Below are 23,682 nucleotides of genomic sequence, written 5' to 3'. Positions count from 1 at the left end.
TTGGCGCTGACGGAAACATGGATTACCACAGATAACACTGTGTCATGACGTTGGCCTGTGGGTAAGGTTTATGACCCCCCCATAAATACCTTTCTCCCTTCCCCTCTCTTTCTGACCCTACTGAAGGACTGCTGTCCTGTTAAATATAGAGAGTCTGGGAACATCAAACAAATGGGGAAAGGAACCATATTTTGGTAATAAAACCAGTTGGACATATGCTTTGGAACGTAATGAGTATGGATGTCAGTTCGGTTGTCATCTGAGACATTATGACTGATGACAGGACGACATAAACTGTACCTGGGAAAGTATACACCCTCTAGTTATCAGAGTCACATGGAATTGTTATGCAATTGAAATGTTTGATATTGAAATTGTTTGTTAGGAGATTAAATGTAATTTTAGCTTCCAAATGAGAGAATTGGGTTTTCATAAGGAAAGTGCCCTGCTTGATCAGTGGCCCACCCCTGTGAAGAGACAGGGGTTATAAACGATGAAACACATCCTTCCCCCTCTCCACTATATTAGCCTTTGACGAAAAGATAACCACATGTTCCAGTACGTGAGGTCTGCAGCCTCTACGTTAGAAGGACACACGTCAAGTACAGAACTAAGCCAACCTCGGCGTGAGCTTTGAGCTTATTCACTACAGAAGTGATACTTCCTAGCCATCGAGTTAGCAGCGGCCGTTGTAGACGTGGGCTAGGAAAGGACGGACGACGGATCCAGTCTAACAATCAGACGATGATACCACCACGTATCCAATTTACCACCAGAGACATTCTTCCGAGAACAGGAAGATCTGTTGGCCAACCCGGCCAGCATCTACGACAAATCTACCGAAGCGCAGCTCAGAGTAAATATTTATTGCATTTTCCTTTTCCAAATGGGCGGTAATTTAGTAATGCATAAGATAATGTATTTACGATAGCATAGCTGCTGTTTCTTTGTTCCTAAGTCTTCCCGCTATTTCATTCAAGCCCAACCCCCTTTCCTTTGTGTAACCAGCTTTCATACAGGTTCCGTTCACCAGAGATGTTTTCTGTATGACATCATTGTATTCTGTGTATTTGTAATTCTGTGTGATTGGTTTAGGTATTTAGTAAATAAATAGTTAAACCCAATTTTGTATTGCTGATTCAACTTGTTAGCCAGGGTTCGTGAAGATAACCAAGAATTTACAACTTTCATTATGAGACTGAAAATAAGATGATTAAGATGACGGCTATCGATGTAAAATATTACTAAGTATTTTAAGAGTTTATTTGGAAGATAACGGCTCTATAAACGTTCTTCCGTGGTGCCCCAACTTTCTAGTTAATTACATTTACATGATTAGCTTAATCAGGTAATATTAATTACAGAGAAAGGATTTTATAGAATAGCATGAAATATCACTTAATCTGGCATAGCCAAAGACACGACAACTGCTACTGCTCTCTTCTCGTCTGACCACGTGTTCTCGCATACCCCGAGAGCATCTGGCCAGCGGGGTGGTGGCACTGGAATCCTCATCTCTCCCAAGTGGACATTCTCTCTTTCTCCCCTGACCCATCTGTCTATCTCCTCCTTTGAATTCCATGCTGTCACAGTTACCAGCCCATTCAAGCTTAACATCCTTATCATTTATCGCCCTCCAAGTTCTCTTGGAGAGTTCATCAATGAGCTTGACGCCTTGATAAGTTCCTTCCCTGAGGATGGCTCACCTCTCACAGTTCTGGGAGACTTTAACCTCCCCACGTCTACCTTTGACTCATTCCTCTCTGCCTCCTCCTTTCCACTCCTCTCCTCTTTTGACCTCACCCTCTCACCTTCCCCCCCTACTCACAAGGCAGGCAATACGCTTGACCTCATCTTTACTAGATGCTGTTCTTCCACTAATCTCATTGCAACTCCCCTCCAAGTCTCCGACCACTACCTTGTATCCTTTTCCCTCTCGCTCTCCTCCAACACTTCTCACTCTGCCCCTACTCGGATGGTATTGCGCCGTCGCAACCTTCGCTCTCTCTCTCCCGCTACTCTCTCCTCTTCCATCCTATCATCTCTTCCCTCTGCTCAAACCTGCTCAATGCTTCTCCGACCAATCTCCTGATTCTGCCTCCTCAACCCTCCTCTCCTCCCTTTCTGCATCCTTTGACTCTCTATGTCCTCTATCCTCCAGGCCGGCTCGGTCCTCCCATCCTGCTCCGTGGCTCGACAACTCATTGCGAGCTCACAGAACAGGGCTCCGGGCAGCCGAGCGGAAATGGAGGAAAACTCGCCTCCCTGCGGACCTGGCATCCTTTCACTCCCTCCTCTCTACATTTTTCTCTTCTGTTTCTGCTGCTAAAGCCACTTTCTACCACTAAATTCCAAGCATCTGCCTCTAACCCTAGGAAGCTCTTTGCCACCTTCTCCTCCCTCCTGAATCCCCCCCCCTCCCTCTCTGTGGATGACTTCGTCAACCATTTTGAAAAGAAGGTTGACGACATCCGCTCCTCGTTTGAAAGTCAAACAACACCGCTGGTCCACCTTCTACCACTGGTCCTGCTCACATTGCCCTACCCTATGCTTTGACCTTTTTCTCCCCTCTCTCTCCAGATGAAATCTTGCGACTTGTGACGGCCGGCCGGCCGCCCAACAACCTGCCCGCTTGACCCTATCCCCTCCTCTCTCCTCCAGACCATTTCTGGAGACCTTCTCCCTTCTCACCTCGTTCATCAACTCATCCTTGACCACTGGATACGTCCCTTCCGTCCTCAAGAGAGCGAGAGTTGCACCCCTTCTCAAAAAACCTATACTCGATCCCTCCGATGTCAACAACTACAGACCAGTTTCCCTTTCTTTTCTCTCCAAAACTCTTGAGCGTGCCGTCCTTGGCCAGCTCTCTTGCTATCTCTCTCAGAATGACCTTCTTGATCCAAATCAGTCAGGTTTCAAGACTGGTCATTCAACTGAGACTGCTCTTCTCTGTGTCACGGAGGCTCTCCACACTGCTAAAACTAACTCTCTCTCCTCTGCTCTCTCCTTTTAGACCTATCTGCTGCCTTTGATACTGTGAACCACCAGATCCTCCTCTCCACCCTCTCCGAGTTGGGCATCTCCGGCGCGGCCCACGCTTGGATTGCGTCCTACCTGACAGGTCGCTCCTACCAGGTGGCGTGGCGAGAATCTGTCTCCGCACCACTGGTGTCCCCCAGGGCTCTGTTCTAGGCCCTCTCCTATTCTCGCTATACATCAAGTCACTTGGCTCTGTCATATCCTCACATGGTCTCTCCTATCATTGCTATGTAGACACACGATCTTCTCCTTTCCCCCTTCTGATAACCAGGTGGTGAATCGCATCTCTGCATGTCTGGCAGACATATCAGTGTGGATGACGGATCACCACCTCAAGCTGAACCTCGGCAAGACGGAGCTGCTTTTCCTCCCGGGGAAGGACTGCCCGTTCCATGATCTCGCCATCACGGTTGACAACTCCATTGTGTCCTCCTCCCAGAGTGCTAAGAACCTTGGCGTGACCCTGGACAACACCCTGTCGTTCTCCACTAACATCAAGGCGGTGACCCGATCCTGTAGGTTCATGCTCTACAACATTCGCAGAGTACGACCCTGCCTCACACAGGAAGCGGCGCAGGTCCTAATCCAGGCACTTGTCATCTCCCGTCTGGATTACTGCAACTCGCTGTTGGCTGGGCTCCCTGCCTGTGCCATTAAACCCCGACAACTCATCCAGAACGCCGCAGCCCGTCTGGTGTTCAACCTTCCCAAGTTCTCTAACGTCACCCCGCTCCTCCGCTCTCTCCAATAGCTTCCAGTTGAAGCTCGCATCCGCAACAAGACCATGGTGCTTGCCTACGGAGCCGTGAGGGGAACGGCACCTCCGTACCTTCAGGCTCTGATCAGTACCTACACCCAAACGAGGGCACTGCGCTCATCCACCTCTGGCCTGCTGGCCCCCCTACCTCTGAGGAAGCACAGTTCCCGCTCAGCCCAGTCAAAACTGTTCGCTGCTCTGGCACCCCTATGGTGGAACAAGCTCCCTCACGATGCCAGGACAGCGGAGTCAATCACCACCTTCCGGAGACACCTGAAACCCCACCTCATTAACCTCTATGGGACCGGCGGGACGAATTCGTCCCACCTACGTAACAGCCAGTGTAATCCTGTGGTGCGATTTTTAAAACGTTTGAAATGCTATTACTTCAATTTCTCAAACATATGACTATTTTACAGCTATTTAAAGACAAGACTCTCGTTAATCTAACCACACTGTCCGATTTCAAAAAGGCTTTACAACGAAAGCAAAACATTAGATTGTCAGCAGAGTACCCAGCCAGAAATAATCAGACACCCATTTTTCAAGCTAGCATGTCACAAAAACCTAAACCACAGCTAAATGCAGCACTAACCTTTTATGATCTTCATCAGATGACACACCTAGGACATTATGTTATACAATACATGCATGTCTGTTCAATCAAGTTCATATTTATATCAAAAAACAGCTTTTTACATTAGCATGTGACGTTCAGAAAAAGCATACCCCCCGCAAACTTCCGGGGAATTTAATAACAATTTGCTAAATTACTCACGATAAACGTTCACAAAAAGCATAACAATTATTTTCAGAATTATAGATACATTACTCCTCTATGCACTCGATATGTCCGATTTTAAAATAGCTTTTCGGATGAAGCACATTTTGCAATATTCTAAGTACATAGCCCAGCCATCACGGGCTAGCTATTTAGACACCCGGCAAGTTTAGCCTTCACCAAAATCACATTTCCTATAAGAAAAATGGTCTTACCTTTCCTGTTCTTCGTCAGAATGCACTCCCAGGACTTCTACTTCAATAACAAATGTAGGTTTGGTCCCAAATAATCCATCGTTATATCCAAACAGCGGCGTTTTGTTCGTGCGTTCTAGACACTATCAGAATGCTAAATCACGGTCGTGCGCATGGCGCAGAATGTGACAAAAAATGTCTAAATATTCCATTACCGTACTTCGAAGCATGTCAACCGCTGTTTAAAATCAATTTTTGTGCAATTTATCTCGTAGAAAAGCGATAATATTCCGACCGGGAATCTGCAATTAGCTAAACAGCCGAAGGAAAATACTCCACGGGGGCGAATCGCGCACGCGCCTAATTCTATTGTCCCCTGATGGGACACTTGGAAAAGGCGATAATGTGTTTCAGCCTGAGGCTGCCTCGTCATCGTTCAGGTTTTTCCCGGGTTCTGAGAGCCTATTGGAGCCCTAGGAATTGTCACGTTACAGCTAAGATCCTGACTCTTCAATAAACAGAAGCAAGAACAACAACACCTTGTCAGACAGGGTACTTCCTGCATGAAACCTTCTCAGGTTTTTGCCTGCCATAGGAGTTCTGTTATACTCACAGACACCATTCAAACAGTTAGAAACTTTAGGGTGTTTTCTATCCAAACCTGAACAATAATATGCATATTCTAGCTTCTGAGTTGGTGTAGGAGTCAGTTAAAAATGGGCACATATTTTTTCCAAAATTCTCAATGCTGCCCCCTAGCCCGTAGAGGTTAAGGAATACCTGGGATAGGATAAAGTAATCCTTCTACCCCCCTCCCCCCTAAAAGATATAGATGTACTATTGTACAGTGGTTGTTCCACTGGATATCATAAGGTGAATGCACCAATTTGTAAGTCGCTCTGGATAAGAGCGTCTGCTAAATGACTTAAATGTAAATGTATGGTGTATACAATATAGTATAGTTACAGCATCATGCTGAGGGTATGTACCGTATGGTATGTACGGTATGTACGGCATCTAGCTGAGGGCGTGTACGGCATCTAGCTGAGGGCATCTAGCTGAGGGCGTGTATGGCATCTAGCTGAGGGCGTGTACGGTATGTACGGCATCTAGCTGAGGGCGTGTACGGTATGTACGGCATCTCGCTGAGGGCGTGTACGGTATGTACGGCATCTCGCTGAGGGCGTGTATAGTTACGGCATCTAGCTGAGGGCGTGTACGGTATGTACGGCATCTAGCTGAGGGCGTGTATAGTTACGGCATCTAGCTGAGGGCGTGTATAGTTACGGCATCTAGCTGAGGGCGTGTATAGTTACGGCATCTAGCTGAGGGCGTGTATAGTTACGGCATCTAGCTGAGGGCGTGTATAGTTACGGCATCTAGCTGAGGGCGTGTATAGTTACGGCATCTAGCTGAGGGCGTGTACAGTATGGTGTATGTACAGTATGGTGTATGTACAGTATGGTGTATGTACAGTATGGTGTATGTACAGTATGGTGTATGTACAGTATGGTATAGTTACAGCATCTAGCTGAGGGTGAGTACAGTATGGTGTATGTACAGTATCTAGCTGAGGGTGAGTCTGGTTTGATCTAGTTATATTATCTTACTTGCTGAGGGTTAGGGTGAGAGACTCCTCTGCTGCTCTGATCTTGTTCTGCGCCTCCACATGGGTCATGTCTTCTGCGTTGGTCTCCCCGATGGACACCACCCAATCTCCCACGCCCACACCGGCCTGGGTGGCCTTACCCCCGGGGGTCAGCTGTAGAGGAAGAGGGGAGTTGTTGTTCTCAACTTTAAGATTCCACTTTCTTTCTTTACAGCAACAACACAGGACAGTAAGTCGCTCAGCAGCAGGAGCAGCACAGGACAGTAAGTCGCTCAGCAGCAGCAGCACAGGACAGTAAGTCGCTCAGCAGCAGCAGCACAGGACAGTAAGTCGCTCAGCAGCAGCAGCACAGGACAGTAAGTCGCTCAGCAGCAGCAGCACAGGACAGTAAGTCGCTCAGCAGCAGCAGCACAGGACAGTAAGTCGCTCAGCAGCAGCAGCACAGGACAGTAAGTCGCGCAGCAGCACAGGACAGTAAGTCGCGCAGCAGCACAGGACAGTAAGTCGCGCAGCAGCACAGGACAGTAAGTCGCGCAGCAGCACAGGACAGTAAGTCGCGCAGCAGCACAGGACAGTAAGTCGCGCAGCACAGGACAGTAAGTCGTGCAGCAGCAGCAGCACAGGACAGGACGTTGGTCTATTAATGCCGGTCACAGACACAAGAAAACATCATGATTACCCATGAAACCCCACTGAACATTCTTCAGCCTTTCAGTTCAACAGTAGAGCTGCATAAATACACGTGAAATATAATAATCTACTATTTGCTCGCTCTGAGAAACAAAAATCTAAAAGAAATCGGGACAAATGATACTGTGCTTTAATCAAATATGGTTCCAAGACAAGCAGGTAAATAGTGTCAAGCTGATTTAAAGGGGAGACCAGGAGGATATCTAGTCAGTAACAGGGCTGATCTAAAGGGGAAGACTAGGAGGATATCTAGTAAAAGGGAACATATTGGTTAAGAATAGGATCAGAGAGATGAAAGTGCACACTGAAGCATTCTAGGGCCCAGTATGTACAATTAACAGGTACACAGAGATGTGTCCCATCTTTCTGTTAACAGCAGATAGTGGAGCCCAGGGGGCCTTTCAACACTGTCAACTACTGTATTGACTAAATATACCTCCACAAAGCCACCAACAGGATTCACGTTTGGGTTGGGTCTGTTATCGCCGGCTAATGATCTGTAGAGGGAAGCTCAGGGATCTGTGTCTGACAAGTTATGTTTGTGTGTGTGTGTGTGTTCAGCCAGACAGTTCCCAACACCATAATGAGGACATGAGGTAAGCATTTCTATTTACCAATATGACATCACTTCTTGTGATCCATTACAGATGTGAACTGAAGCTTTGAAGTGAACTCACCACGGGACATTACAGAGAGAGAGGCCTCGCCTAAAATGGCACCCGATTCCCTACATCGGACATTAGTCAAAAGTAGTGCACTGGGCTTGAATAGGGTGCCATTTGGGATGCAGAGACAGGCTGGGTAACTATACACTAAACCAGATGTGTCCCATACTGAGGCTGTATCATTTACCGTACATGGCATTAGCTAACAGCACGACTCATCTGTTACCGTACATGGCATTAGCTAACAGCACATCTCATCTGTTACCGTACATGAAATTAGCTAACAGCACATCTCATCTGTTACCGTACATGGCATTAGCTAGCAGCACGACTCGTCTGTTACCGTACATGAAATTAGCTAGCAGCACGACTCGTCTGTTACCGTAGATATTAGCTAGCAGCACAACTCGTCTGTTACCGTACATGACATTAGCTAGCAGCACGACTCATCTGTTACCGTACATGACATTAGCTAACAGCACAACTCATCTGTTACCGTACATGACATTAGCTAGCAGCACGACTCATCTGTTACCGTACATGGCATTAGCTAACAGCACAACTCATCTGTTACCGTACATGGCATTAGCTAGCAGCACGACTCATCTGTTACCGTACATGACATTAGCTAACAGCACAACTCATCTGTTACCGTACATGACATTAGCTAACAGCACATCTCATCTGTTACCGTACATGGCATTAGCTAGCAGCACGACTCATCTGTTACCGTACATGGCATTAGCTAGCAGCACGACTCATCCGTTACCGTACATGACATTAGCTAGCAGCACGACTCATCCGTTACCGAAGATTATAAATCAAGCATGAGTTACAGCTACATTACAACACAAAGCAGGGTAAAAGCTGCATATCTAAACTCAAGAGTCAGTACCCTGCCGGCCTGCTACAGCAGTGTAAGTGGGTGTGTCCGAAATGGCACCCTATCCTGGTCAAACAAAGTGCACTATATAGTGAATAGGGTGCGATTTGACACGCACAGCGAGAGACAGTAAGGCCTATCAGAGCAGGTTATAATAGAAACCAGTAGAGAGACAGTAAGGCCTAGCAGAGCAGGTTATAATAGAAACCAGTAGAGAGAGACAGTAAGGCCTATCAGCCTCCAGTATTTATGCTGCAGTAGTTTATGTGCCGGGGGGCTAGGGTCAGTCTGTTTCATCTGGAGTATTCTCTTGTCTTATCCGGTGTCCTGTGTGAATTTAAATATGCTCTCTCTAATTCTCTCTTTCTCTCGGAGGACCTGAGCCCGAGGACCATGCCTCGGGACTACCTGGCATGATGACTCCTTGCTGTCCCCAGTCCACCTGGCCATGCTGCTGCTCCAGTTTCAACTGTTCTGCCTGCGGCTACGGAACCCTGACCTGTTCACCGGACGTGCTTGTTGCACCCTCGACAACTACAATGATTATTATTATTTGACCATGCTGGTCATTTATGAACATTTTAACATCTTGACCATGTTATAATATCCACCCGGCACAGCCAGAAGAGGACTGGCCACCCCTCATAGCCTGGTTCCTCTCTAGGTTTCTTCCTAGGTTTTTGGCCTTTCTAGGGAGTTTTTCCTAGGGAGTTTTTCCTAGCCACCGTGCCTCTTTCACATGCATTGCTTGCTGTTTGGGGTTTTAGGCTGGGTTTCTGTACAGCACTTTGAGATTTCAGCTGATATACGAAGGGCTATATAAATAAATTTGACTGGTTTCTATTATAACCTGCTAGGCTTTACTGTCTCTCTCTCTTTAGGTTTCTATTATAATCTGCTCTGATATCAAATCAAAATCAAATCAAATTTATTTATATAGCCCTTCGTATATCAGCTGAAATCTCAAAGTGCTGTACAGAAACCCAGCCTAAAACCCCAAACAGCAAGCAATGCATGTGAAAGAGGCACGGTGACTAGGAAAAACTCCCTAGGAAAAACTCCCTAGAAAGGCCAAAAACCTAGGAAGAAACCTAGAGAGGAACCAGGCTATGAAGGGTGGCCAGTCCTCTTCTGGCTGTGCCGGGTGGATATTATAACAGAACATGGTCAAGATGTTAAAATGTTCATAAATGACCAGCATGGTCAAATAATAATAATCATTGTAGTTGTCGAGGGTGCAACAAGCACGTCCGGTGAACAGGTCAGGGTTCCGTAGCCGCAGGCAGAACAGTTGAAACTGGAGCAGCAGCATGGCCAGGTGGACTGGGGACAGCAAGGAGTCATCATGCAAGGTAGTCCCAAGGCATGGTCCTAGGGCTCAGGTCCTCCGAGAGAAAGAGAGAATTAGAGAGAGCATATTTAAATTCACACAGGACACCGGATAAGACAAGAGAATACTCCAGATGAAACAGACTGACCCTAGCCCCCCGACACAAACTACTGCAGCATAAATACTGGAGGCTGAGACAGGAGGGATCAGAAGACACTGTGGCCCCATCCGATGATACCCCCGGACACGGCCAAACAGGCAGGATATAACCCCACCCACTTTGCCAAAGCACAGCCCCCACACCACTAGAGGGATGTCTACAACCACCAACTTACCGTCCGAAGACAAGGCCGAGTATAGCCCACAAAAATCTCCGCCATGGCACAACCCAAGGGGTGGGCGCCAACCCAGACAGGAAGACCACGTCAGTGACTCAACCCACTCAAGTGACGCACCCCTCCCATGGACGGCATGGAAGAACACCAGTAAGTCAGTGACTCAGCCCCTGTAATAGGGTTAGAGGCAGAGAATCCCAGTGGAAAGAGGGGAACCGGCAAGGCAGAGACAGCAAGGGCGGTTCGTTGCTCCAGCCTTTCCGTTCACCTTCCCACTCCTGGGCCAGACTACACTTAATCATAGGACCTACTGAAGAGATAAGTCTTCAGTAAAGACAAAAGGTTGAGACTGAGTCTGCGTCTCTCACATGGGTAGGCAGACTATTCCATAAAAATGGAGCTCTATAGGAGAAAGCCCTACCTCCAGCCGTTTGCTTAGAAATTCTAGGGACAATTAGGAGGCCTGCGTCTTGTGACCGTAGCGTACGTGTAGGTATGTACGGCAGGACCAAATCGGAAAGATAGGTAGGAGCAAGCCCATGTAATGCTTTGTAGGTTAGCAGTAAAACCTTGAAATCAGCCCTTGCCTTAACAGGAAGCCAGTGTAGGGAGGCTAGCACTGGAGTAATATGATCAAATTTTTTGGTTCTAGTCAGGATTCTAGCAGCCGTATTTAGCACTAACTGAAGTTTGTTTAGTGCTTTATCCGGGTAGCCGGAAAGTAGAGCATTGCAGTAGTCCAGCCTAGAAGTAACAAAAGCATGGATACATTTTTCTGCGTCATTTTTGGAAAGAAAGTTTCTGATTTTTGCAATGTTACGTAGGTGGAAAAAAGCTGTCCTTGAAACAGTCTTGATATGTTCTTCAAAAGAGAGATCAGGGCCCAGAGTAACACCGAGGTCCTTCACAGTTTTATTTGAGACGACTGTACAACCATCCAGATTAATTGACAGATTGAACAGAAGATCTCTTTGTTTCTTGGGACCTAGAACAAGCATCTCTGTTTTGTCCGAGTTTAAAAGTAGAAAGTTTGCAGCCATCCACTTCCTTATGTCTGAAACACAGGCTTCTAGCGAGGGCAATTTTGGAGCTTCACCATGTTTTCATTGAAATGTACAGCTGTGTGTCATCCGCATAGCAGTGAAATATAACATTATGTTTTCGAATGACATCCCCAAGAGGTAAAATATATAGTGAAAACAATAGTGGTCCTAAAACGGAACCTTGAGGAACACCGAAATTTTACAATTGATTTGTCAGAGGACAAACCATTCACAGAGACAAACTGATATCTTTCCGACAGATAAGATCTAAACCAGGCCAGAACTTGTCCATGTAGACCAATTTGGGTTTCCAATCTCTCCAAAAAGAATGTGGTGATCGATGGTATCAAAAGCGGCACTAAGATCTAGGAGCACGAGGACAGATGCAGAGCCTCGGTCTGACGTCAAAAGGTCATTTACCACCTTCACAAGTGCAGTCTCAGTGCTATGATGGGGTCTAAAACCAGACTGAAGCATTTCGTAACTGTTGTGGGGTGGGGTGTCTCCTCTCCTAGTCTCCTTCCCAGTGTTAACTAACTGTTGTGGGGTGGGGTGTCTCCTCTCCTAGTCTCCTTCCCAGTATTAACTAACTGTTGTGGGGTGGGGTGTCTCCTCTCCTAGTCTCCTTCCCAGTATTAACTAACTGTTGTGGGGTGGGGAGTCTCCTCTCCTAGTCTCCTTCCCAGTATTAACTAACTGTTGTGGGGTGGGGTGTCTCCTCTCCTAGTCTCCTTCCCAGTATTAACTAACTGTTGTGGGGTGGGGTGTCTCCTCTCCTAGTCTCCTTCCCAGTATTAACTAACTGTTGTGGGGTGGGGTGTCTCCTCTCCTAGTCTCCTTCCCAGTATTAACTAACTGTTGTGGGGTGGGGTGTCTCCTCTCCTAGTCTCCTTCCCAGTATTAACTAACTGTTGTGGGGTGGGGTGTCTCCTCTCCTAGTCTCCGTCCCAGTATTAACTAACTGTTGTGGGGTGGGGAGTCTCCTCTCCTAGTCTCCTTCCCAGTATTAACTAACTGTTGTGGGGTGGGGTGTCTCCTCTCCTAGTCTCCTTCCCAGTATTAACTAACTGTTGTGGGGTGGGGAGTCTCCTCTCCTAGTCTCCTTCCCAGTATTAACTAACTGTTGTGGGGTGGGGTGTCTCCTCTCCTAGTCTCCTTGCCAGTATTAACTATCTGTTGTGGGGTGGGGTGTCTCCTCTCCTAGTCTCCTTCCCAGTATTAACTAACTGTTGTGGGGTGGGGTGTCTCCTCTCCTAGTCTCCTTCCCAGTATTAACTAACTGTTGTGGGGTGGGGTGTCTCCTCTCCTAGTCTCCTTCCCAGTATTAACTATCTGTTGTGGGGTGGGGAGTCTCCTCTCCTAGTCTCCTTCCCAGTATTAACTATCTGTTGTGGGGTGGGGAGTCTCCTCTCCTAGTCTCCTTCCCAGTATTAACTATCTGTTGTGGGGTGTCTCCTCTCCTAGTCTCCTTCCCAGTATTAACTATCTGTTGTGGGGAGTCTCCTCTCCTAGTCTCCTTCCCAGTATTAACTATCTGTTGTGGGGTGTCTCCTCTCCTAGTCTCCTTCCCAGTATTAACTATCTGTTGTGGGGAGACTCCTCTCCTAGTCTCCTTCCCAGTATTAACTATCTGTTGTGGGGAGTCTCCTCTCCTAGTCTCCTTCCCAGTATTAACTAAATGTTGTGGGGTGTGTTGTCTCCTCTCCTAGTCTCCTTCCCAGTATTAACTAAATGTTGTGGGGTGTGTTGTCTCCTCTCCTAGTCTCCTTCCCAGTATTAACTATCTGTTGTGGGGTGTCTCCTCTCCTAGTCTCCTTCCCAGTATTAACTAACTTGTGGGGTGGGGTGTCTCCTCTCCTAGTCTCCTTCCCAGTATTAACTATCTGTTGTGGGGTGGGGAGTCTCGTCTCCTAGTCTCCTTCCCAGTATTAACTATCTGTTGTGGGGTGGGGTGTCTCCTCTCCTAGTCTCCTTCCCAGTATTAACTATCTGTTGTGGGGTGGGGAGTCTCCTCTCCTAGTCTCCTTCCCAGTATTAACTAACTGTTGTGGGGTAGGGTGTCTCCTCTCCTAGTCTCCTTTCCAGTATTAACTAACTGTTGTGGGGTGGGGAGTCTCCTAGTCTCCTTCCCAGTATTAACTATCTGTTGTGGGGTGGGGTGTCTCCTCTCCTAGTCTCCTTGCCAGTATTAACTAACTGTTGTGGGGTGGGGTGTCTCCTCTCCTAGTCTCCTTCCCAGTATTAACTAACTGTTGTGGGGTGTCTCCTCTCCTAGTCTCCGTCCCAGTATTAACTAACTGTTGTGGGGTGTCTCCTCTCCTAGTCTCCTTCCCAGTATTAACTATCTGTTGTGGGGTGTCTCCTCTCCTAGTCTCCTTCCCAGTATTAACTATCTGTTGTGGGGTGGGGTGTCTCCTCTCCTAGTCTCCTTGCCAGTATTAACTAACTGTTGTGGGGTGGGGTGTCTCCTCTCCTAGTCTCCTTCCCAGTATTAACTAACTGTTGTGGGGTGGGGTGTCTCCTCTCCTAGTCTCCGTCACAGTATTAACTAACTTGTGGGGTGGGGTGTCTCCTCTCCTAGTCTCCTTCCCAGTATTAACTATCTGTTGTGGGGTGGGGTGTCTCCTCTCCTAGTCTCCTTCCCAGTATTAACTAACTGTTGTGGGGTGGGGTGTCTCCTCTCCTAGTCTCCTTCCCAGTATTAACTAACTGTTGTGGGGTGGGGAGTCTCCTCTCCTAGTCTCCTTCCCAGTATTAACTAACTTGTGGGGTGGGGTGTCTCCTCTCCTAGTCTCCTTGCCAGTATTAACTAACTGTTGTGGGGTGTCTCCTCTCCTAGTCTCCTTCCCAGTATTAACTATCTGTTGTGGGGTGGGGTGTCTCCTCTCCTAGTCTCCTTGCCAGTATTAACTAACTGTTGTGGGGTGGGGAGTCTCCTCTCCTAGTCTCCTTCCCAGTATTAACTAACTGTTGTGGGGTGGGGTGTCTCCTCTCCTAGTCTCCTTCCCAGTATTAACTAACTGTTGTGGGGTGGGGTGTCTCCTCTCCTAGTCTCCTTCCCAGTATTAACTATCTGTTGTGGGGTGGGGTGTCTCCTCTCCTAGTCTCCTTCCCAGTATTAACTATCTGTTGTGGGGTGGGGTGTCTCCTCTCCTAGTCTCCTTCCCAGTATTAACTATCTGTTGTGGGGTGTCTCCTCTCCTAGTCTCCTTCCCAGTATTAACTAACTGTTGTGGGGTGGGGAGTCTCCTCTCCTAGTCTCCTTGCCAGTATTAACTATCTGTTGTGGGGTGGGCAGTCTCCTCTCCTAGTCTCCTTCCCAGTATTAACTATCTGTTGTGGGGTGGGGTGTCTCCTCTCCTAGTCTCCTTGCCAGTATTAACTAACTGTTGTGGAGTGGGGAGTCTCCTCTCCTAGTCTCCTTCCCAGTATTAACTAACTGTTGTGGGGTGGGGAGTCTCCTCTCCTAGTCTCCTTCCCAGTATTAACTAACTTGTGGGGTGGGGTGTCTCCTCTCCTAGTCTCCGTCCCAGTATTAACTATCTGTTGTGGGGTGGGGTGTCTCCTCTCCTAGTCTCCTTCCCAGTATTAACTATCTGTTGTGGGGTGGGGTGTCTCCTCTCCTAGTCTCCTTGCCAGTATTAACTAACTGTTGTGGGGTGGGGTGTCTCCTCTCCTAGTCTCCTTCCCAGTATTAACTAACTGTTGTGGGGTGGGGTGTCTCCTCTCCTAGTCTCCTTCCCAGTATTAACTATCTGTTGTGGGGTGGGGTGTCTCCTCTCCTAGTCTCCTTCCCAGTATTAACTATCTGTTGTGGGGTGGGGTGTCTCCTCTCCTAGTCTCCTTGCCAGTATTAACTATCTGTTGTGGGGTGGGGTGTCTCCTCTCCTAGTCTCCTTCCCAGTATTAACTATCTGTTGTGGGGTGGGGTGTCTCCTCTCCTAGTCTCCTTCCCAGTATTAACTATCTGTTGTGGGGTGGGGTGTCTCCTCTCCTAGTCTCCTTCCCAGTATTAACTATCTGTTGTGGGGTGGGGAGTCTCCTCTCCTAGTCTCCTTCCCAGTATTAACTAACTTGTGGGGTGGGGTGTCTCCTCTCCTAGTCTCCTTGCCAGTATTAACTAACTGTTGTGGGGTGGGGAGTCTCCTCTCCTAGTCTCCTTCCCAGTATTAACTAACTGTTGTGGGGTGGGGAGTCTCCTCTCCTAGTCTCCTTCCCAGTATTAACTAAATGTTGTGGGGTGGGGTGTCTCCTCTCCTAGTCTCCTTCCCAGTATTAACTATCTGTTGTGGGGTGGGGAGTCTCCTCTCCTAGTCTCCTTCCCAGTATTAACTAACTGTTGTGGGGTGGGGAGTCTCCTCTCCTAGTCTCCTTCCCAGTATTAACTAAATGTTGTGGGGTGGGGTGTCTCCTCTCCTAGTCTCCTTCCCAGTATTAACTATCTGTTGTGGGGTGGGGTGTCTCCTCTCCTAGTCTCCTTCCCAGTATTAACTATCTGTTGTGGGGTGGGGTGTCTCCTCTCCTAGTCTCCTTCCCAGTATTAACTATCTGTTGTGGGGTGTCTCCTCTCCTAGTCTCCTTCCCAGTATTAACTAACTGTTGTGGGGTGGGGAGTCTCCTCTCCTAGTCTCCTTGCTAGTATTAACTATCTGTTGTGGGGTGGGCAGTCTCCTCTCCTAGTCTCCTTCCCAGTATTAACTATCTGTTGTGGGGTGGGGTGTCTCCTCTCCTAGTCTCCTTGCCAGTATTAACTAACTGTTGTGGGGTGGGGAGTCTCCTCTCCTAGTCTCCTTCCCAGTATTAACTAACTGTTGTGGGGTGGGGAGTCTCCTCTCCTAGTCTCCTTCCCAGTATTAACTAACTTGTGGGGTGGGGTGTCTCCTCTCCTAGTCTCCGTCCCAGTATTAACTAACTGTTGTGGGGTGGGGTGTCTCCTCTCCTAGTCTCCTTCCCAGTATTAACTATCTGTTGTGGGGTGGGGTGTCTCCTCTCCTAGTCTCCTTCCCAGTATTAACTAACTTGTGGGGTGGGGTGTCTCCTCTCCTAGTCTCCGTCCCAGTATTAACTAACTGTTGTGGGGTGGGGTGTCTCCTCTCCTAGTCTCCTTCCCAGTATTAACTAACTTGTGGGGTGGGGAGTCTCCTCTCCTAGTCTCCGTCCCAGTATTAACTAACTGTTGTGGGGTGGGGTGTCTCCTCTCCTAGTCTCCTTCCCAGTATTAACTATCTGTTGTGGGGTGGGGTGTCTCCTCTCCTAGTCTCCTTCCCAGTATTAACTAACTGTTGTGGGGTGGGGTGTCTCCTCTCCTAGTCTCCTTCCCAGTATTAACTATCTGTTGTGGGGTGGGGTGTCTCCTCTCCTAGTCTCCGTCCCAGTATTAACTAACTGTTGTGGGGTGGGGTGTCTCCTCTCCTAGTCTCCTTCGCAGTATTAACTATCTGTTGTGGGGTGGGGTGTCTCCTCTCCTAGTCTCCTTCCCAGTATTAACTAACTGTTGTGGGGTGGGGTGTCTCCTCTCCTAGTCTCCTTCCCAGTATTAACTATCTGTTGTGGGGTGTCTCCTCTCCTAGTCTCCTTGCCAGTATTAACTAACTGTTGTGGGGTGTCTCCTCTCCTAGTCTCCTTCCCAGTATTAACTAACTGTTGTGGGGTGGGGAGTCTCCTCTCCTAGTCTCCGTCCCAGTATTAACTAACTGTTGTGGGGTGGGGTGTCTCCTCTCCTAGTCTCCTTCCCAGTATTAACTATCTGTTGTGGGGTGGGATGTCTCCTCTCCTAGTCTCCTTCCCAGTATTAACTAACTGTTGTGGGGTGGGGTGTCTCCTCTCCTAGTCTCCTTCCCAGTATTAACTATCTGTTGTGGGGTGGGGTGTCTCCTCTCCTAGTCTCCGTCCCAGTATTAACTAACTGTTGTGGGGTGGGGTGTCTCCTCTCCTAGTCTCCTTCCCAGTATTAACTATCTGTTGTGGGGTGGGGTGTCTCCTCTCCTAGTCTCCTTCCCAGTATTAACTAACTGTTGTGGGGTGGGGTGTCTCCTCTCCTAGTCTCCTTCCCAGTATTAACTATCTGTTGTGGGGTGTCTCCTCTCCTAGTCTCCTTGCCAGTATTAACTAACTGTTGTGGGGTGTCTCCTCTCCTAGTCTCCTTCCCAGTATTAACTATCTGTTGTGGGGTGGGGTGTCTCCTCTCCTAGTCTCCTTCCCAGTATTAACTAACTGTTGTGGGGTGGGGTGTCTCCTCTCCTAGTCTCCTTCCCAGTATTAACTAACTGTTGTGGGGTGGGGAGTCTCCTCTCCTAGTCTCCTTCCCAGTATTAACTAACTTGTGGGGTGGGGTGTCTCCTCTCCTAGTCTCCTTGCCAGTATTAACTAACTGTTGTGGGGTGTCTCCTCTCCTAGTCTCCTTCCCAGTATTAACTATCTGTTGTGGGGTGGGGTGTCTCCTCTCCTAGTCTCCTTGCCAGTATTAACTAACTGTTGTGGGGTGGGGAGTCTCCTCTCCTAGTCTCCTTCCCAGTATTAACTAACTGTTGTGGGGTGGGGTGTCTCCTCTCCTAGTCTCCTTCCCAGTATTAACTATCTGTTGTGGGGTGGGGTGTCTCCTCTCCTAGTCTCCTTCCCAGTATTAACTATCTGTTGTGGGGTGTCTCCTCTCCTAGTCTCCTTCCCAGTATTAACTAACTGTTGTGGGGTGGGGAGTCTCCTCTCCTAGTCTCCTTCCCAGTATTAACTAACTTGTGGGGTGGGGTGTCTCCTCTCCTAGTCTCCGTCCCAGTATTAACTAACTGTTGTGGGGTGTCTCCTCTCCTAGTCTCCTTGCCAGTATTAACTATCTGTTGTGGGGTGGGGTGTCTCCTCTCCTAGTCTCCTTGCCAGTATTAACTAACTGTTGTGGGGTGGGGAGTCTCCTCTCCTAGTCTCCTTGCCAGTATTAACTAACTGTTGTGGGGTGGGGAGTCTCCTCTCCTAGTCTCCTTGCCAGTATTAACTAACTTGTGGGGTGGGGTGTCTCCTCTCCTAGTCTCCGTCCCAGTATTAACTAACTGTTGTGGGGTGGGGTGTCTCCTCTCCTAGTCTCCTTGCCAGTATTAACTAACTGTTGTGGGGTGGGGTGTCTCCTCTCCTAGTCTCCTTGCCAGTATTAACTAACTGTTGTGGGGTGGGGTGTCTCCTCTCCTAGTCTCCTTGCCAGTATTAACTAACTGTTGTGGGGTGGGGTGTCTCCTCTCCTAGTCTCCTTGCCAGTATTAACTAACTGTTGTGGGGTGGGGTGTCTCCTCTCCTAGTCTCCTTGCCAGTATTAACTAACTGTTGTGGGGTGGGGTGTCTCCTCTCCTAGTCTCCTTCCCAGTATTAACTATCTGTTGTGGGGTGGGGTGTCTCCTCTCCTAGTCTCCTTCCCAGTATTAACTAACTTGTGGGGTGTCTCCTCTCCTAGTTTCCGTCCCAGTATTAACTAACTGTTGTGGGGTGGGGTGTCTCCTCTCCTAGTCTCCTTGCCAGTATTAACTATCTGTTGTGGGGTGGGGTGTCTCCTCTCCTAGTCTCCTTGCCAGTATTAACTAACTGTTGTGGGGTGGGGTGTCTCCTCTCCTAGTCTCCTTGCCAGTATTAACTAACTGTTGTGGGGTGAGGAGTCTCCTCTCCTAGTCTCCTTCCCAGTATTAACTATCTGTTGTGGGGTGGGGTGTCTCCTCTCCTAGTCTCCTTCCCAGTATTAACTAACTGCTGTGGGGTGGGGAGTCTCCTCTCATAGTCTCCTTCCCAGTATTAACTAACTGTTGTGGGGTGGGGAGTCTCCTCTCCTAGTCTCCTTGCCAGTATTAACTAACTTGTGGGGTGGGGTGTCTCCTCTCCTAGTCTCCTTGCCAGTATTAACTAACTGTTGTGGGGTGGGGTGTCTCCTCTCCTAGTCTCCTTGCCAGTATTAACTAACTTGTGGGGTGGGGTGTCTCCTCTCCTAGTCTCCTTGCCAGTATTAACTAACTGTTGTGGGGTGGGGAGTCTCCTCTCCTAGTCTCCTTCCCAGTATTAACTAACTGTTGTGGGGTGGGGAGTCTCCTCTCCTAGTCTCCTTCCCAGTATTAACTAACTGTTGTGGGGTGGGGTGTCTCCTCTCCTAGTCTCCTTCCCAGTATTAACTATCTGTTGTGGGGTGGGGTGTCTCCTCTCCTAGTCTCCTTCCCAGTATTAAATATCTGTTGTGGGGTGGGGTGTCTCCTCTCCTAGTCTCCTTCCCAGTATTAACTATCTGTTGTGGGGTGTCTCCTCTCCTAGTCTCCTTCCCAGTATTAACTAACTGTTGTGGGGTGGGGAGTCTCCTCTCCTAGTCTCCTTGCCAGTATTAACTATCTGTTGTGGGGTGGGCAGTCTCCTCTCCTAGTCTCCTTGCCAGTATTAACTAACTGTTGTGGGGTGGGGTGTCTCCTCTCCTAGTCTCCTTGCCAGTATTAACTAACTGTTGTGGGGTGGGGAGTCTCCTCTCCTAGTCTCCTTCCCAGTATTAACTAACTGTTGTGGGGTGGGGAGTCTCCTCTCCTAGTCTCCTTCCCAGTATTAACTAACTTGTGGGGTGGGGTGTCTCCTCTCCTAGTCTCCGTCCCAGTATTAACTATCTGTTGTGGGGTGGGGTGTCTCCTCTCCTAGTCTCCTTGCCAGTATTAACTAACTGTTGTGGGGTGGGGTGTCTCCTCTCCTAGTCTCCTTGCCAGTATTAACTAACTGTTGTGGGGTGGGGTGTCTCCTCTCCTAGTCTCCTTGCCAGTATTAACTAACTGTTGTGGGGTGGGGTGTCTCCTCTCCTAGTCTCCTTGCCAGTATTAACTAACTGTTGTGGGGTGGGGTGTCTCCTCTCCTAGTCTCCTTCCCAGTATTAACTATCTGTTGTGGGGTGGGGTGTCTCCTCTCCTAGTCTCCTTCCCAGTATTAACTAACTTGTGGGGTGGGGTGTCTCCTCTCCTAGTTTCCGTCCCAGTATTAACTAACTGTTGTGGGGTGTCTCCTCTCCTAGTCTCCTTGCCAGTATTAACTATCTGTTGTGGGGTGGGGTGTCTCCTCTCCTAGTCTCCTTGCCAGTATTAACTAACTGTTGTGGGGTGGGGTGTCTCCTCTCCTAGTCTCCTTGCCAGTATTAACTAACTGTTGTGGGGTGGGGTGTCTCCTCTCCTAGTCTCCTTGCCAGTATTAACTATCTGTTGTGGGGTGGGCAGACTCCTCTCCTAGTCTCCTTCCCAGTATTAACTATCTGTTGTGGGGTGGGGTGTCTCCTCTCCTAGTCTCCTTGCCAGTATTAACTAACTGTTGTGGGGTGGGGAGTCTCCTCTCCTAGTCTCCTTCCCAGTATTAACTAACTGTTGTGGGGTGGGGAGTCTCCTCTCCTAGTCTCCTTCCCAGTATTAACTAACTTGTGGGGTGGGGTGTCTCCTCTCCTAGTCTCCGTCCCAGTATTAACTATCTGTTGTGGGGTGGGGTGTCTCCTCTCCTAGTCTCCTTCCCAGTATTAACTATCTGTTGTGGGGTGGGGTGTCTCCTCTCCTAGTCTCCTTCCCAGTATTAACTAACTGTTGTGGGGTGGGGTGTCTCCTCTCCTAGTCTCCGTCCCAGTATTAACTAACTTGTGGGGTGGGGTGTCTCCTCTCCTAGTCTCCTTCCCAGTATTAACTATCTGTTGTGGGGTGGGGTGTCTCCTCTCCTAGTCTCCTTCCCAGTATTAACTAACTGTTGTGGGGTGGGGTGTCTCCTCTCCTAGTCTCCTTCCCAGTATTAACTAACTGTTGTGGGGTGGGGAGTCTCCTCTCCTAGTCTCCTTCCCAGTATTAACTAACTTGTGGGGTGGGGTGTCTCCTCTCCTAGTCTCCTTGCCAGTATTAACTAACTGTTGTGGGGTGGGGAGTCTCCTCTCCTAGTCTCCTTCCCAGTATTAACTAACTGTTGTGGGGTGGGGTGTCTCCTCTCCTAGTCTCCTTCCCAGTATTAACTATCTGTTGTGGGGTGGGGTGTCTCCTCTCCTAGTCTCCTTCCCAGTATTAACTATCTGTTGTGGGGTGGGGTGTCTCCTCTCCTAGTCTCCTTCCCAGTATTAACTATCTGTTGTGGGGTGTCTCCTCTCCTAGTCTCCTTCCCAGTATTAACTAACTGTTGTGGGGTGGGGAGTCTCCTCTCCTAGTCTCCTTGCTAGTATTAACTATCTGTTGTGGGGTGGGCAGTCTCCTCTCCTAGTCTCCTTCCCAGTATTAACTATCTGTTGTGGGGTGGGGTGTCTCCTCTCCTAGTCTCCTTGCCAGTATTAACTAACTGTTGTGGGGTGGGGTGTCTCCTCTCCTAGTCTCCGTCCCAGTATTAACTAACTGTTGTGGGGTGTCTCCTCTCCTAGTCTCCTTCCCAGTATTAACTATCTGTTGTGGGGTGGGGTGTCTCCTCTCCTAGTCTCCTTCCCAGTATTAACTAACTTGTGGGGTGGGGTGTCTCCTCTCCTAGTCTCCATCCCAGTATTAACTAACTGTTGTGGGGTGTCTCCTCTCCTAGTCTCCTTCCCAGTATTAACTAACTGTTGTGGGGTGGGGAGTCTCCTCTCCTAGTCTCCGTCCGAGTATTAACTAACTGTTGTGGGGTGTCTCCTCTCCTAGTCTCCTTCCCAGTATTAACTATCTGTTGTGGGGTGGGGTGTCTCCTCTCCTAGTCTCCTTCCCAGTATTAACTAACTGTTGTGGGGTGGGAAGTCTCCTCTCCTAGTCTCCGTCCCAGTATTAACTAACTGTTGTGGGGTGGGGTGTCTCCTCTCCTAGTCTCCTTCCCAGTATTAACTATCTGTTGTGGGGTGGGGTGTCTCCTCTCCTAGTCTCCGTCCCAGTATTAACTAACTGTTGTGGGGTGGGGTGTCTCCTCTCCTAGTCTCCTTCCCAGTATTAACTATCTGTTGTGGGGTGGGGTGTCTCCTCTCCTAGTCTCCTTCCCAGTATTAACTAACTGTTGTGGGGTGGGGTGTCTCCTCTCCTAGTCTCCTTCCCAGTATTAACTATCTGTTGTGGGGTGTCTCCTCTCCTAGTCTCCTTGCCAGTATTAACTAACTGTTGTGGGGTGTCTCCTCTCCTAGTCTCCTTCCCAGTATTAACTATCTGTTGTGGGGTGGGGTGTCTCCTCTCCTAGTCTCCTTCCCAGTATTAACTAACTGTTGTGGGGTGGGGTGTCTCCTCTCCTAGTCTCCTTCCCAGTATTAACTAACTGTTGTGGGGTGGGGAGTCTCCTCTCCTAGTCTCCTTCCCAGTATTAACTAACTTGTGGGGTGGGGTGTCTCCTCTCCTAGTCTCCTTGCCAGTATTAACTAACTGTTGTGGGGTGTCTCCTCTCCTAGTCTCCTTCCCAGTATTAACTATCTGTTGTGGGGTGGGGTGTCTCCTCTCCTAGTCTCCTTGCCAGTATTAACTAACTGTTGTTGGGTGGGGAGTCTCCTCTCCTAGTCTCCTTCCCAGTATTAACTAACTGTTGTGGGGTGGGGAGTCTCCTCTCCTAGTCTCCTTCCCAGTATTAACTAACTGTTGTGGGGTGGGGTGTCTCCTCTCCTAGTCTCCTTCCCAGTATTAACTATCTGTTGTGGGGTGGGGTGTCTCCTCTCCTAGTCTCCTTCCCAGTATTAACTATCTGTTGTGGGGTGTCTCCTCTCCTAGTCTCCTTCCCAGTATTAACTAACTGTTGTGGGGTGGGGTGTCTCCTCTCCTAGTCTCCTTCCCAGTATTAACTATCTGTTGTGGGGTGGGGTGTCTCCTCTCCTAGTCTCCTTGCCAGTATTAACTATCTGTTGTGGGGTGGGGTGTCTCCTCTCCTAGTCTCCTTGCCAGTATTAACTAACTGTTGTGGGGTGGGGTGTCTCCTCTCCTAGTCTCCTTGCCAGTATTAACTAACTGTTGTGGGGTGAGGAGTCTCCTCTCCTAGTCTCCTTCCCAGTATTAACTATCTGTTGTGGGGTGGGGTGTCTCCTCTCCTAGTCTCCTTCCCAGTATTAACTAACTGCTGTGGGGTGGGGAGTCTCCTCTCATAGTCTCCTTCCCAGTATTAACTAACTGTTGTGGGGTGGGGAGTCTCCTCTCCTAGTCTCCTTGCCAGTATTAACTAACTTGTGGGGTGGGGTGTCTCCTCTCCTAGTCTCCTTGCCAGTATTAACTAACTGTTGTGGGGTGGGGTGTCTCCTCTCCTAGTCTCCTTGCCAGTATTAACTAACTGTTGTGGGGTGGGGTGTCTCCTCTCCTAGTCTCCTTGCCAGTATTAACTAACTGTTGTGGGGTGGGGTGTCTCCTCTCCTAGTCTCCTTGCCAGTATTAACTAACTGTTGTGGGGTGGGGTGTCTCCTCTCCTAGTCTCCTTGC

General features: G+C 48.7%; 1 protein-coding gene across 3 annotated transcripts in view; it reads right to left on the bottom strand.

Annotated features, from left to right (window-relative positions):
* Positions 1–23,682, bottom strand: part of LOC115205770 (PDZ and LIM domain protein 7) — a 106,483-nt gene that overhangs the window by 59,399 nt on the left and 23,402 nt on the right. For all 3 annotated transcript variants that reach the window (XM_029772083.1, XM_029772084.1, XM_029772086.1), the window contains exon 3: positions 6,382–6,533. In XM_029772083.1, coding sequence (XP_029627943.1) covers positions 6,382–6,533 — 152 coding nt within the window. The remainder of the gene's footprint in view (positions 1–6,381; positions 6,534–23,682) is intronic.

Source organism: Salmo trutta, chromosome 13, assembly GCF_901001165.1.
Source record: "Salmo trutta chromosome 13, fSalTru1.1, whole genome shotgun sequence".
Taxonomy (NCBI): Eukaryota; Metazoa; Chordata; class Actinopteri; order Salmoniformes; family Salmonidae; genus Salmo; species Salmo trutta.
This window is presented reverse-complemented; position numbering and strand designations above follow the sequence as displayed.